Raw genomic sequence first — 15,621 nt, 5'->3', positions numbered from 1 at the left:
CGCGGGAAGGCGTTAACTTGATTGTACTCACCTGTTCGAGATTATGTTTGAAGATTTTGAGATATTATCAGTTGTTTTGTTGATGTGTGTTTTGGACAATTGATACAATGTGGTTTTGAGAAAAAGTGATATTGAGTTTTATGTGATTTAAAACGAAAAATTTATTTAAAATGTTGCAAATAGAGTTTTAAAAAATGTTTGACAGTTATTGATAAGTTAGAGGAAAGGAACTTATAAAAAATAACTTATCATTGGTATGGAACAGTTATAAGTTGTTTTCAAAAAAATCTTCATGTAAATATTCATTTTATTTTATACCGATATAGAATCGATAATAAGTTAAAAAAAAACGCATTTAAGCTTTCCTAAACACCCTCTCGCAATTAGAACTTTTGGTGTAAACATACGAAGACAGATATAACAATTTTGATATGCTTCAAACACATAGGTACTGTTTGTTTTTTGGAAAAAACCTCTTCAAACCTCTTATTGTTGCGCGGCGCAGCACACGCGCAACATTTTTCATCTCGCAACTGTTTGTTTTATAGAAGTCTTCTGAGTCAAAAACCTCTACGCGTGCTCTGTTTGGCGCAGCATTTGTACCGCCTCTTCCAACCTCTTCTTTCTTCTTTTTTTATTGCTGAAATTTTGATTATATGTTGTTAAAATTTTATTTCACATTTTTTTTTCGTTTATTCTTGTTGAATTTATTTTTTATTTTTTTATATTCAATAATGATAATTTTTTGATAAAATATCATTATTTTTTACTAAAATATCTTTATTTTTGTTGAAATATCATTATTTTTTACTGGAATATCATTAATTTTTACCAAAATGTTATAAGTTATTAAATTTTACGTATTAAAAAGCTATTTTCGGTTTATAAAATTATTTTATTTTAATTTTTTAATATCTACAACAGTATGCAGATGTTAAAAAAACAAACGCGCTTCTTATTACAGTCTGCAGCCGTTTGGTCCACCTCTTCTACTGCAGAGGGTGGCAGAGGTGGTCCGCAGACTTCATGAATTTTTGCTTCAGAAAATCCAACAGCACCATGCTCAACTTCAGATATAGGCGTAATCTTTTTATTTTTTTAAACCTTAAACTAAGAGTATGCGGTACGGGTCCAACGAGAATAAACGCGGATGAGCTGTCACGCCTCAACGGCGTCACGACGAGCTGCACCCCCCCCCCCCATCTCGTTGTTGCTCGTTGCGTTAATTCTCGTTGCCGTCTCGACCAGATAAAATGAGTAAAATTCGAACGTTATGATTTTAAACCATTTGAAAACGATTATTTTAATAAAAAAAAAAACTTTAAAATTAATTATCTTTTTCCTTTATATATACCTATTATATCTAAACAATTTTTTAAAACACATAACTTCTATCTTTCTCTATATAAATCTCAATTATCTTAAAAAAAATTATGGATCCTTTCGACTCGTTCGATGATTCTGATGACAGTATATTCTTCACGATGATGTATCAGTATTATAATAACGATTTGCTACAACTAGACCTAGCTCCACTACTAACAAGACGTGCGATGTTGTAACGCCCCATTCTTAAAGTATTTATTTATGAGTCCCCAAGATTTAAGAGGAAGGGTATTTTGGTCCTTTTATGGGAAATGGGTTTCATCCGAGAAGGTTTCGGACCAGGGTATGTATCTAGAAGCGTAGGGCTTCCCGCCACCTCTTCGTGGATATAAAGTTCATCGAAAACGGAGCTAGAATGAGGGAGTTATGATACTTTGAAGATATTGGCATTTATGGCCCTTAATGGAAAAGGTTGGCAATGTAAGCCATGCATGCATGAGACACGCGTGGGTACGCCCAACGTAGGTTGGGTTACGCCCAGTGTAATGAGTAAATGGACGCGTGTGCAAGGTCGAGTACGCCCAGCGTACTCTCAGAGTCCTAAAACCTTAATTTTAAGGGCAACCACTATATAAGGAACATAATGGTTCCCTCCTCAGCCTCCATAGACACTCCCTTACCCTCAAAAACCATAGATATCCGTCTTACCTCCATTGTTGGGTGTGATTGGTCTTGGAAAGCTTGGTTTAGCAAAGGAAAGCATAAAGGAAGAAAGGAGAACTTGTCAAAGAAGGAGTGGAGCGGCTGGAACTTATAGATCTGGAAAGATATCATCCTTTGGAGCCTATCTGAGGTATAAAGCTTCTTGCTTGACATTTATATTGAATAGATCTATGTGTTGTGAGGTATTGACACCATTCTTGTCCCAAAAGTCCTCATCTTGATGCATGTTTCGAGTTGGTCGAGATTATCTGTCCTTTCAGACCTTAGGAGAGGTCTCGAGTGAGAAAAATGAGGTCCCAAGGGCTGCGGTTGTTCCATGTGTGAGATAGATAGGTCTTAATGGATTAAGAGCTTTATGGATGTCCCAAGTAATAAAGTTTGAGACTTTATGAATCTTAGGCATATTTGGCCTAAGGATCTGAATTTTGGGCTTAAGAGCTTAAGCCATTAAGAAGTTATGTGGACATGTTGAGCAGCGAGGTTACGCCCCGCATAACATAGGCGTACGCCCAGCATAGTGGGTCTGTGTCCCGTTTCCTTTTCGCGATCATTGTTGTACGCCCAGCGTACTCCCTCTGTTGGGTTTTCTTTTTGGGCCGTAGGGATTGGGCTGCTGGATTTTGGGCCGTGACTGGACATTATGGATGGAGTATTGTGGTCTCATTAATTATTATGGACCATGGGTCTAGGCCCATTTGGTGAGGTGGGCCCAATTTATTAAATTGGGCCAATATTAGGCTTTGCTTCGGACTTTTGGTCTTTGGGCCATTAGTGGGCTTGAGAGCTTATATATTGTTGGGCCTTTCATAAATTGATTGTGGGCCTTAGTCATGGGCCGGATTGAGTTAAGGGGTAAATTGGTCAATTTACCCTTAGAAGGATATTATGCTTGATCTAATGATTGTTTTGCTGCTTCGGATAGTTCGGGATTTTCGGTGAGGCGGTGATTCGGGAATCTGCTTCTTCAGTTCAGAGTTTCGGCAGTTGCGAGGTGAGTTATCCTCACTATATCAACAGGGTCTAAGGCACCAAGGCCGACCCTTTATCGGATTGAGATTCGGGTATTTGTTGTTATGTTATTGCTTTGATATGTTTGCATCCTGGTAGCTAGGATGGTATATGTTAGAGACCTGGTTAAGGTCGGTATCTTGGTATTTAGGATGATGCTATGCTAGTGACCGGTTAGGTCGGTATCCTGGTTAGGATGATGATATGTTATGTGATCTGCTAGATCGGCTTGTTGACTGTGAATTGTTATATGATTGTATGTTTATGTGCACATGGTTGTTGGATTGGGGTTAGGTTGAGGCGGGTCCTACTTTGTGCTGTAGGCCAAGATACCCAGGGCGGACCGGTTATTCCGAAGGTCCAGCGAGCGGTCCGGATAGGCTGTAGGCCCCAAGAAGGCGGACCAGACGTGCCGAGGCTCGGAGAGTGGACCAGGCCGACTGAAGGCCCGGTGCGGGCGGACCAGTCATACTGTAGACTCAGAGAGTGGACCAGGTGGATTGAAGGTCCGGAGCGGGCGGATCAATCACACTGCAGACTCGATGTATATGGCTAGATTCGGAGGGTGGACCAGGTGGACTGTTGGCCGGTGCGACGGACCAGTCACATAGTAGACCCGAAGTGCATGGTTGTTTTGTGTTCTGATATGATATGGCATGTTATGCGTGTATGGTATATGTGGTTGGTATTTTGGGGGTATCTCACTAAGCTTTCGGGCTTACAGTTGTGGTTTAATGTTTTTTCAGGTTCTTCAGGAGACCGTGGCAAGGCAAAGGCGTGATCATACCGCTCCTCTTGATTGTGTTTTATGATGTGGTTTTGGGAAGACTCTGATAATAATTGTATTGAAAACCTTTTTGTAAGAACATTATGAAAATGGGTTGTTTTTGAAAAGTTAAAAAAATTTTAAATTTTTTTGGTCTTTACAAGTTGGTATCAGAGCCTTGGTTTGAGTGAATTGGAGGAACATTCATGTGAATCCAGTCTCAAATCAGGGAGAGTTTTTAAAAGAGAATTTAAAATGGTTTTCAAAATGAGTAAAAGGAGGACGCGGAGGTACGATCAGCCGGAGCCAGTAAGTAACCCCAAAATACCACACATGATATTTGTTTTTGAGCTTTAATAGAACAGCATGCTAGTATTAGGCTAGAGATCTTCAGGATTTCATGATAATGTTGCCTGATTTATGATGCCTGCTAGCCTAGGGTTCCTCTGTGGGAGATTTCCGGTGTTCCTCTAGGAGTGAGGATTGAGCGCTTGTTATGTATGTTTTTCACTAGGGTGTTGTGGTAGTACTTCATACAAATATGGGTAGGTGTGAAAGGTAGTATGGGCCCGTACTACTGAAAGCACAACACCCATACGCGTATCAGGGAAACCATGACCTCTAGGGTTGGGTTGGGAGTTGGTTCCCGGGATAGTGGGAAGTATCTGAGATCTTGTGGTGTTTTTCAGTATGGTGGTCACGAGGCATGCTGGGAGCGGATCCGGGTCAGGATCGAGAGCCGGAGAGGGCGGTCAGGGTGGGTCAGTACCGCCCGAGGTTATTGGTCAGATGAGCACAGGCGAGTTGGACGCTAGGATTCGCGAGATCCTACATGATGAGGTTGCTGCATTGTTCCGGGCCGAGTTGTCGGAACTATTTGGGTCGATCAAGACCGCCATGATTGAGTATTTTGATGAGCGCTATGCAGCACTCACAGAGACGGCTGCCGCGGCGGCTACGACGGCTGTAGCAGCGGCAGGGGGAGGAGTCGGTCGAGGTTTTCAATATCGGGATTTCGATAACACGAAGCCTCCTACCTTTGATGGACTTCAGGACCCGATTGTTGCTATGAGATGGTTTTCGGACGTGGAGGGGTGCTTCTTCACGTGTTCGTGCCCTGCTGATCAGAGGGTGAGGTGTGCTCTGAACCTGTTGAGGCTCGGGGCGAAGGATTGGTGGAGATTGACCACGGGGTCATATTCGGATGCGCAGAGAGCTGTGGTTTCATGGGATCAGTTCCGAGAGATGTTCATCACTCGTTATGTTCCGCGGGTTGAGAGGGAGAGATTGGATCAGGAGTTTCTTGAGCTGAAGCAGGATTCGGAGTGGTGACGGAGATCACCAGGATGTTCACTGAGAGGGCGATGTTTTGCCCTAAGTTCGCTTCAGAGCAGGATCAGATGTCCCAATATCTGAGTATGCTCAAGAGGGATATCAGGCAGTTTGTATCTACGCGGAGGTGCGAGACCTTGTTAGAATTGCAGGAGGTCGCCAGGCGGCGTGAGTTGGAGATTGAGTTGCAGTTGCGAGAGCTGAGGCAGGCTCCGGTGCAGTCGCAGCCGGCGCCGAAACGGTCTAAGACCGTTGATTCTAGATTGGGAGATCAGAGCAGCCACACTTGTGGGAAGTGTGGGAAGGGTCACACCGGAGTTTGTAGGTCCGGTGGTGCATACTGCAAGTGCGGAAAGGAGGGGCACTATACTAGGGATTGTCGGCAGGTAGCCCCGGGTCGGGACTTGAGGATTTGTTATCATTGTCATCAGGTTGAGCACTTGAGGGTCAACTGTCCACAGCTTGCTGCAGGACCGGTGTAGGCTCCAGCACCGGCCACTTTGAGGATCACGGGTGGAGGTTAGGGTGGAGCAGAGCCCCCAAGGGCTCAGGGTCGTGCTTTTCAACTTACAGCGGAGGAGGTCAGAGCAGTGCCGGATGCAGCTGCGGGTATGTTTCTTTCTTGATGTCTTGTTATCTGGTGATTATTGTGGAATATTGTTTATCTGCTAGTCTCGTTGTATGGTTTTCGGTATGGTATTCGTTGTTCTTTGAGGGTTATGGTATGGTTATGGGTTTAGTGTTGGGAATTTCGTTGGTTATCATTCATGAGGGTTATTAGTGGAAATATGGCGTTTGGTCTAAATGTCGGGTAGCATCTGCAGTCTGAGGAGTGGTTAGCCGAAGATCGAGTTTCTTTCGAGCCGGGGATGATCAGTGTTGATATGTGATTTTTGTGAAGGTTGCTTGTGCTAGTGGGAATCAGTTCGCGTGTAAGTGTTTGTGTTGTGTAGGATTGTTGAGGGAGGTCGGTGATGGCGACCGGTGGTTGATAGCCAGTGCTCTAAGTGGGGGAGAATTGGAGAATTCTCCGGAAGATCAATGAGCACGAGAGGTTGATTAGCTGCTTGGGATTCAGCAGTGTTTCTGTCAGCCAATAGCATAGGCTGGTATGAGTAAGTGGCAGGCATGCGGGGCGGGATGCAGACCTAGGGTGATTGATTGTGGAAGGCCTGGAATCGGGCCGAGATTGAGTATGTAGGATGGAGATAGAGTTCGGAACCCCTAGAAGGCTAGAACAGTATGCATGGGAAAGTTTCCCGGAGGAATAACTCGAAATGATGAATGCTAGTTGAGCGGTCCGGATAGACTGAAGGCCGGTAGGCGTACTAGTCAGGCCGAAGGCTCGGAGAACGGTCCAGTCAGGCTGAAGGTCCTTGAAGGGTGGTCCAGATCTGCTGAAGGTTCTGAGAGTGGTCCAGATTGGCTGAAGGCCTGGTAAGGCGGTCCAGTCATGCTGAAGACTCTGCATGTGCCATTAGATCGGTACGGGGGAATGGATTGTGTATGTCGCGATATGTTAGCGTTAGAAGGTCTGGCCCCGGGTATTGATCATGGTGGGTGGAAGGTAGAGCATGGACTTGAGAGTTCTTGTGAGTGGATCCAGAGCATGTGTGGTGCATAGGATAGCAGTTATGCTATAAGAGAATGGTGTAGTATTGAGTGAGCACCGTGGCACTTGTGGTAGTGTCAAGGCAGCCAAGTGGATTTCCTTGGTAAGGGAAGGGAAAGGAATGTAGCTCCGAGAGGGCTGTTATTGGGCTGCTGGATTTTGGGTCGCGACTGGACATTATGGATGGAGTATTGTGGACTCATTAATTATTATGGACCATGGGTCTAGGCCCATTTGGTGAGGTGGGCCCAATTTAGTAAATTGGGCCAATATTGGGCTTTGCTTCGGACTTTTGGTCTTTGGGCCATTAGTGGGCTTGAGAGCTTATATAGTGTTAGGCCTTTCATAAATTGATTGTGGGCCTTAGTCATGGGCCGGATTGAGTTAAGGGGTAAATTGGTCAATTTACCCTTAGAAGGATATTGTGCTTGATCTAATGATTGTTTTGCTGCTTCGGATAGTTCGGGATTTTCGGTGAGGCGGTGATTCGGGAATCTGCTTCTTCAGTTCAGAGTTTCGGCAGTTGTGAGGTGAGTTATCCTCACTATATCAACAGGGTCTAAGGCACCAAGGCCGGCCCTTTATCGGATTGAGATCCGGGTGTTTGTTGTTATGTTATTGCTTTGATATGTTTGCATCCTGGTAGCTAGGATGGTATATGTTAGAGACCTGGTTAAGGTCGGTATCCTGGTATTTAGGATGATGCTATGCTAGTGACCGGTTAGGTCGGTATCCTGGTTAGGATGATGATATGTTATGTGATCTGCTAGATCGGCTTGTTGACTGTGAATTGTTATATGATTGTATGTTTATGTGCACATGGTTGTTGGATTGGGGTTAGGTTGAGGCGGGTCCTACTTTGTGCTGTAGGCCAAGATACCCAGGGCGGACCGGTTATTCCGAAGGTCCAGCGAGCGGTCCGGATAGGCTGTAGGCCCCAAGAAGGCGGACCAGACGTGCCGAGGCTCGGAGAGTGGACCAGGCCGATTGAAGGCCCGGTGCGGGCGGACCAGTCATACTGTAGACTCAGAGAGTGGACCAGGTGGATTGAAGGTCCGGAGCGGGCGGATCAATCACACTGCAGACTCGATGTATATGGCTAGATTCGGAGGGTGGACCAGGTGGACTGTTGGCCGGTGCGACGGACCAGTCACATAGTAGACCCGAAGTGCATGGTTGTTCTGTGTTCTGATATGACATGGCATGTTATGCGTGTATGGTATATGTGGTTGGTATTTTGGGGGTATCTAACTAAGCTTTCGGGCTTACAGTTGTGGTTTAATGTTTTTTCAGGTTCTTCAGGAGACCGTGGCAAGGCAAAGGCGTGACCGTACCGCTCTTCTTGATTGTGTTTTATGATGTGGTTCTGGGAAGACTCTGATAATAATTGTATTGAAAACCTTTTTGTAATAACATTATGAAAATGGGTTGTTTTTGAAAAGTTAAAAATTTGTTTAAATTTTTTTTGGTCGTTACAGATGTTAAATAGAAATCGTGAGGAAGGACACGAACATCTATATCGCGATTACTTTGCGGATAATTATGTATACGGGTCGAAGGACTTCAAAAGAATATTTCGTTTGAGTAGGGATGTGTTCCTACAGATCGCCAACCCCTTGAAAAGCCGGTATCGCTTCTTTACTATACTTTTATACAAAAAAAATCTAGTACATGTTTCTTTAATTTTACAACATATACAATACATTTTTAAACTGTAGTTAATATATGTTTAGGTATGAAATTTTCCAATTGAGATATGACGCTAGAGGTAGACGAGGGTTTACAACTTTACATAAATGTGTTGCGGCCATTCGTTTGATGGCTATGGGGGAGTCACCCGAAACCATGGATGACTATATGATAATGTCCGAAAGAACCGCAAGGGAGAGTTTGTATACATTGTCAAGGGGTGTTGTTGAAACATTTGGAGACGTGTATTTGCGGAAACCTTCGTTGCATGATTTGCAAGAATTGTATGTAGCGCATGAAGAACGCCATGGGTTTCTCGGAATGATCGGAAGCATTGATTGCACACACTGGAAATGGAAAAATTGTCCGGTAGCATGGAAAGGGCAATACGCAAGTGGTCATCACGGATCACCTTCGTTGGTTTTAGAGGCTGTTGCTTCTCAAGATTTATGGATTTAGCATGCATTTTTTGGGGTTGCGGGTTCCAACAACGACGTCAACGTTCTTGATCAGTCGCCAATATTCGACGATCTTTTTAATGGAAAGGCCTCAGATGCTCCTTTCACAGTGAATGGAAACGAATACAAATATGGATATTACCTTACAGATGGAATCTATCCTCAGTATTCTACATTCGTGAAGGTATCCCGCCACCCGGTTGAAGAACGAGATAAAGTTTTTAAGAGAAGACAAGAAGGAGCACGTGAGGATGTGGAACGTGCTTTTGGAGTGTTGAGGGCGAAGTGACATATAGTCGAACATGCAGCACGACCATTGGATTTAGAAACTTTACGATATATCATGTATGCATGTATCATAATGCATTACATGGTAGTAGAAGATAAATGGCGAAATATTGCACACTATATGCCAACGGAGCCTAGACACGTTCAGTTTCAATCATGAACAACAGATTATTTGCATCGCGTTGTTGACATTCATGACGCAAATAAACACAGACAACTTCGAGAAGACTTGGCGGATTATATATTCTATGGTAACAATGACGATAATGAATAGCGTTGTATTTTTTTTTTTGAATTTGGATGTTATATATTTTTTTTGAATTTGGATGTTAAGTGTAATTTAATCTCTATGTTAATTTTAATCTTTAAAAATTATTATACGTTATTTATAATTTTTAAACATTATGTTTTATTTATTATGTTATATTTAAAAAATATTTGTCTAAATTAAAAAAAAAAACAAATTAGAAAAAAAAATAAAAAATAAATTATAAAATGGAAAAAAAAAAGTTGTCATAACAAGATACAACATGGTGACAATTTCCCCACTTGGTGTTATAATACCATTGATGATGTGACATGTGATGTGACACCAAAATGATGTTACATCTAGTTGTCCACATCCAGTGCTATAACGTATTATCTCCTATTAGAAGTAATTTAGGTGTAATCATGTAATTAAAAAATCTTGTTTGTTTTTTGCAAAATATATTGAAAAAAAATTCATATAAACGTAGCGGTGACTTTATCTCTGTTTATTTTTAGATTTAAAAAAAAAAAATCCTTTTATTATTTTATCGACAAAGTGATGATCTGATCGTATGCTTCTTTGGAGATTAAAAAAGAATCTACTCAGTCCTGCTTTCACTCATTGATTGTCTGAACCGCCTTCATTTTTCTCTCTCTTTCTCAAAGAATCCTCATCTCTCTTCCCCGCACGCCATCCACCACCCAAAAACACTCAAAACACATCCTCAATCTGCAAATTACTTTCATCAAAATCACTAACAAACCAATACATCATATCTTATATTCCTATTAACTAAAAAAATGTCTTCACCGAGCAAGCGACGGGAGATGGATTTGATGAAGCTGTAATTCAACGAATTCAACCACTTAAATTTCTTTTACTTTTTTTTTCCTCTGGGTATATTTGTTCAAGAATCTCAACTTATTGCTTTTTTTTTATTCATCTCGTGAATTAGGATGATGGGTGATTATAAAGTAGATATGATCAATGATGGTATGCAAGAGTTTTATGTACAGTTTCATGGACCAAAAGACAGTACGTTTCATATCCATCTGTTTCTGCTATTATTTTGCTTTTCTGATATATATGAACGAAAATCTCCTTATTTTTCAGTTGATTTGATTGTAAAACTTTATGGGTATTCATCTGAACATAAAGTAGATGAAAAAAAAATGTTATCTTTGTGGGTATATCATGTTACTTTTGGTTCTGTTATTCCATTGTGTTGACATGTTGCTCGCATAGTTGAAACCCCATAAATTTGTGTTCAGTGTTGGGTTAAATGAACCTAATTGAATCCCTTCAGGAATTTATGTGTTTTATGTTCTTTATTTATCAATTCGATTCCACTTTCCCAAAATCGCAATGATCAGGGATTAAAATATGGGTCCAGGGTCCGTTGTCTCATTATACATTTAACATTACTGTTATGTTGATACAATATCTTTTTGTTATGCAAATTGGACTATGATTTAGACAATAGCTCGATCAAATTTTTTACAAAATGGTTATGTGACGATTTTTGATGCCTTGTTTTTCTAGCGTACTCTTTGTAACCAAGTTGGATGTACGCAAATTGTTGAACCATGTAAATATTGTGTGTTTTTGTTGAGTCATGTGAACATTGTGTTCGTGTGATCTTTTGTGCCTTGCAAATTAATCATAATGCTGATATAATCTTGAGTTCTTTCTCTTTACATGACTATCCCACTTCCCGAAATTTATGATTAATTGTCAAAACTGCAATAAAAGATTTAGTTATTATTGACCATTGATGATGTGTCAGGTCCTTATGATGGAGGTGTTTGGAGAATAAGGGTGGAGCTACCTGATGCATATCCATACAAATCTCCTTCAATTGGTTTCATCAACAAAATCTACCATCCAAATGTGGATGAAATGTGAGCTTCTTTAGCTCTAATTACAGTGGTTTGCCAAAAATTAATTATTGTCAACAACAAATGTGACTTTTTGCAGGTCGGGATCGGTTTGTTTAGATGTTATTAATCAGACATGGAGCCCGATGTTTGGTAAATCAACTTATCACCATTGTTATGTGTTCTATTTTACAATTTACAATTTTTTTTTGGTGATTAATGAATTATTGTCTCTAATCTGCAGATCTTGTGAATGTGTTTGAAGTGTTTCTTCCTCAGCTTCTTTTGTACCCGAATCCATCTGATCCCTTAAATGGAGATGCTGCAGCACTAATGATGAGAGACAGAACTGCATATGAACAAAAAGTTAAAGGTAAGTACAAAATCAATTGAGCGGAAATCTTCCCATAATTAACAAATGCTGATAGTATTGATTTTTGGTCTCTAATGATCGAGGGTATTTTGCCTTAAAGCGAAAGAGTACATTACGATGACAAAGGGTAAAACTGTAATTATAATATAGATTATAGGCATACGTATAAACTATAAAAGTAGGGTCCCTAAAAATAAAATTGGAAGTGGGTGAATTGAAGATTTGTGTTTAATTTGTTATCAGAGTACTGTGAGAGATATGCAAAGCCAGAGGATGCTGGAGCTGTGCCTGAAGAGCAATCGAGTGATGAGGAACTGAGTGAAGCTGAATACGCGTCTAGTGATGAAGAAGTAGCTGGAAAAGCCGACCCTTGAATGCATTTGTTTCATGTTCATGTTCCTATGTACATCGTAACTAGTCTTTTTAAGTTTTAAAAAAAAAAAAAAACATTTAGCCCTCTAAAGGGCAATTTGCTGGAATAATTCATGTAAAAACTTGTGTCTTTTGTAACATTTGTTGTTTATATTTGATTAATTCTAAAGTTTCTGTGTCAGATGCTATGCGGTTTGTTTTCCGGAACATTGTGACATTTAATTGCTTAAAATGAAAAATGTTTTTTTTTTCGTACAAGTTATAACTTCACAAGTCACAACCTCTACTTTTAATTGCATAAAGTGGAAATGTATTTTTCGTCCAAGTTATAATCTAGTCGCTGAGAGGGAAAAAGGCTTCAACTTTGAAAAGTTATCATATTTTGCTTTATTACTCTCTTTTGTTGATTTTGATGAAGTCATCGTCGTATCAAAAACGTGATTCACATTTTAAGTCGCTTTATGTTGCTGATTTCATTGAAAGTCCTTGAACCAAAAGTGAGGTCTGCAATGCAAGTGTAGTCTTGATCTATTATTGTAAAAGTTACGATAAATACCATGTTGCACCGAAAGTGGAGTAAAAAAGTTTATATCTCGAAGATTATGACAGAAAACTTAAACCTTGGGAGATGACGAAGACTCTCGAGGACGAGTCTTTTCGGATAGGGAAGTATTATGAGGCCTGGATCTTCATAGGACAAGCAAACTAACCTTTGTGTTTTTGAGTTTAATAAAGAAAAAGAGGGGAAAGAAATAGAGTAAAATAGAAAGATATATTGTATTGATGTGAGTTTGAGTTTGAAAGAAAAGAAAGGAAAACCATGATTTTGGACTCATTTAATGATGGAGGGCAAACGTATTTGAGATGCATTAAAAAATCGTGATTATGAAAGGTGAAATTGATAACGATAAAATTTTATATTTGTAGTAGATTATTTTTCTCCAAATTCCTTCATTTTAAAAATTAGACATTTCTTTTTTCAAAAAAGAAAAAAGTAAACATGATTTTCTTTATTTTCAATTTTTTTCATTTTAAAAATTAGACATTTCTTTTTTTTTTTTCAAAAAAAAGTAAAAAGTAAACATAATTTTCTTTATTTATTTATTTTTTCACTTCTCTCCTTAAAAACCTCCCGAATACACAACGTAAATGGACCTATCCTAATATGCTCAAGACCTATTACCATTCTAATATGTATAATTTTTGAAATGTTTTCGACATTAATTTAAGGGTAAATTCAAAAAAATTTGACTTTGACACTAAGTTTTTTCCCTCAATTTGGACACTTTCTTTTAACATATTGTTACAATTCTAACTTCTCAACCACGTTGCCATATGATTTAAGATGTCGATGTGTCAGTTTTAATAACGTAACATGCTTACATGGTATGATAACAAGACTATTTTGTGACATCATATTCTGAATATAAAAATTGAAAAAGAAAATTAAAATATAGTAACTTTTGTGATAGTTATCCGAGTTATCCAAAATATAGTAACTTTTGTAAAAGTTTCCAAAATATGATAACAATTGTAACGTCTGGTTCCTGGTATGTATTTAATTCATAATTATTCATTTTTGTATAGATACTCTACAAGTTAGAGGCCCCAAACTCATCGAGTAGAGATGGATTGGGATGCGAGTTACGAAGTCTACTCGACGAGTTGAGAAGCCTCAACTCAACGAGTAGGCTGGCAGAATGAAACCCTAATTTTCATGGTTTTGCACCCTATTTAAACATCTTAACCCTCATAAGTTGGCCTCATTTTCAGCCTCCATTGTCCCAAACCCTGGCCTCGAAACCCTAATTCACTTTTGAGAGTCTTGAGCCAACTTTTGTGCATTCTTGGTGATTTTGAAGAAGAAGGTACTTGAAGAAAGAGCAAGGACGTGTAGGAGGAGAGTAGATCCAGAAGTTGGGTTTCATTTCTGGTTTATCTGAGGTATAAAGCTCATACCTTGTCTATAACATGCTTAGATCTAGTTTTAGGATGTTTTCTTCATGTTTTGGTCCAAGTATGTTGGTTTTTGGGATTTGGACGTCCTATGTGGGCAAACCCTTCAGATCTAGGGTCTTGAGGGGACTTCATGGCATAAAGGTGCTAACTATATGGCCATGGAAGTCCCATACAAATTTTAGACCATCTTTTTGGTCTTTTGAGCCAAGTAGGTCATGCATGCAAATAAATATAGGAACTTTATGTGACCAAATCATCCCTAGAGTCCAGATCTATGACCACATGGTCTATCTTGAAGTTTTGATGGCTTTTGAAGTTGGATCTAAGCCATTCTGAGTTAGGGTTAGAGCTTATTTCTTCCAGGATGGGTTTTAATGGGTAAAGTTGGAAACTTTACCCTCCTAGATGTGTATTCGACCCAGATCTGGAATATGAGACTTAGATTCGAAGAATAATGGCTCAATGCATTAAGAAGGCCTAACAGACTGAAGAACTTGACGAGTTCATAGAGGAACTCGGCAAGTTGAGTCGAAGTGTCCCAATTCTGTAAAGTCCCGATTCTATTGATAGGAGGAACTCGACGAATTCATGAAAGAACTCGACGATTTAGATCACGATTTCAGGGTTTTATGATTTATGGAACTCTGCGAGTTGAAGGGCCAACTCGGCGAGTTAAGTCAACTCGGAATGTTGACTTTGACCAGAGTGTTGACTTTGACTTTGACTTTGACCAAAGTTAACCCTTAAGGGGTTATGAGTATGAAAGGGTAATCAAAGGAAATCTTTTGTGTGTAGGAGTTTGAGTGGGGTTGATTTCAGAGTCAGGGACTGTTCAGCTACTTTACAACAACATTTAAGGTGAGTCACCTTCCAGTAGAAGTGGATCAAAGGCACCAATGTCGGCCCACTAGTAGTTGATTATAGCAGATATGATTGTCTTTGTGATAATTGCCTGGTATGCCACTATCTGTTGAGATTTATGTGCTTGTATGCTATGTTAGTACGTGGTAGTGGTAGGGGTGAAATAGTCCCCATAGCCGGTCGAAAGACTGAAGGGGTAGGCCAGCATCCAGATATGCTAGGCAGTATGTGACTATGTGTTTATAAGCTAGAATATTATTTGGCAATGGTAGGAGTGAAATAGTCCCCGTAACCGGTTGAAAAAGACCGAAGGGGTAGGCCAACACCTTGATATGCTAGGCGGTTACCAGTTGAAAGAGACTGAAGGGGTAGGCCAGCACACGGATATGCTAGGTAGTATGTTTATTGTATGGTATGTGGTATGATGGGGTAACTCACTAAGCTTTGTGCTTATGGTTTTCAATTTTGGTTTCAGTTACTTCTTCTTCGAAAGGAAAGGAGCCGACATGATTGCAGTGCATCACACCATGATTTCCTCACATGAGATCTTTGGGAGTTATACTCTAATGTTTTTTTAATCATGACATGTTTTGACTATTGATACATTGGTCTTGATATGAGTTGATACTACGGATGTTTTCAGATAATTAGTTTTATGATTATTAAATTAAAAATGAAATTTTTGGTCTTAAATTTTGGGATGTTACAACAATAGTGATAATTATCC

At 39.9% G+C, this 15,621-nt stretch overlaps 2 protein-coding genes across 2 annotated transcripts in view; both read left to right on the top strand.

The window, feature by feature from the left end:
- LOC145095020 (uncharacterized) overlaps window positions 1-9,203 on the top strand; it is a 51,053-nt gene extending 41,850 nt beyond the window's left edge. The window contains exons 3-5 of the mRNA XM_079032964.1: window positions 8,246-8,394; window positions 8,501-8,825; window positions 8,916-9,203. Coding sequence (XP_078889090.1) covers window positions 8,246-8,394; window positions 8,501-8,825; window positions 8,916-9,203 — 762 coding nt within the window. The remainder of the gene's footprint in view (window positions 1-8,245; window positions 8,395-8,500; window positions 8,826-8,915) is intronic.
- An 882-nt stretch (window positions 9,204-10,085) lies between these two features.
- On the top strand, window positions 10,086-12,255 carry LOC145091476 (ubiquitin-conjugating enzyme E2-23 kDa-like). The gene is made up of 6 exons (XM_079029207.1): window positions 10,086-10,296; window positions 10,408-10,487; window positions 11,239-11,353; window positions 11,430-11,482; window positions 11,574-11,702; window positions 11,946-12,255. Exons 1-6 carry the CDS (start codon window positions 10,253-10,255, stop codon window positions 12,074-12,076), a joined length of 552 nt encoding a protein of 183 aa, XP_078885333.1. The 5' UTR covers window positions 10,086-10,252; the 3' UTR covers window positions 12,077-12,255.
- Window positions 12,256-15,621: the final 3,366 nt, after the last annotated feature.

This window comes from Lactuca serriola, chromosome 3 (genome assembly GCF_051521515.1).
Source record: "Lactuca serriola cultivar US96UC23 chromosome 3, Lser_US96UC23_V15, whole genome shotgun sequence".
NCBI classification, from domain to species: Eukaryota; Viridiplantae; Streptophyta; class Magnoliopsida; order Asterales; family Asteraceae; genus Lactuca; species Lactuca serriola.
The sequence above is the reverse complement of the archived record's forward strand: the minus strand, read 5'-3'. Positions and strand labels throughout refer to the sequence as shown.

Bases quoted from the DNA above. Each gene is read 5' to 3' on its own strand.
- LOC145091476 (XM_079029207.1), top strand. From the start codon at position 10,253: ATGTCTTCACCGAGCAAGCGACGGGAGATGGATTTGATGAAGCT. The intron at 10,297-10,407 runs GTAATTCAACGA...CTCGTGAATTAG, and splicing joins GAGATGGATTTGATGAAGCT to GATGATGGGTGATTATAAAG. The intron at 11,483-11,573 runs GTAAATCAACTT...TCTAATCTGCAG, and splicing joins GACATGGAGCCCGATGTTTG to ATCTTGTGAATGTGTTTGAA.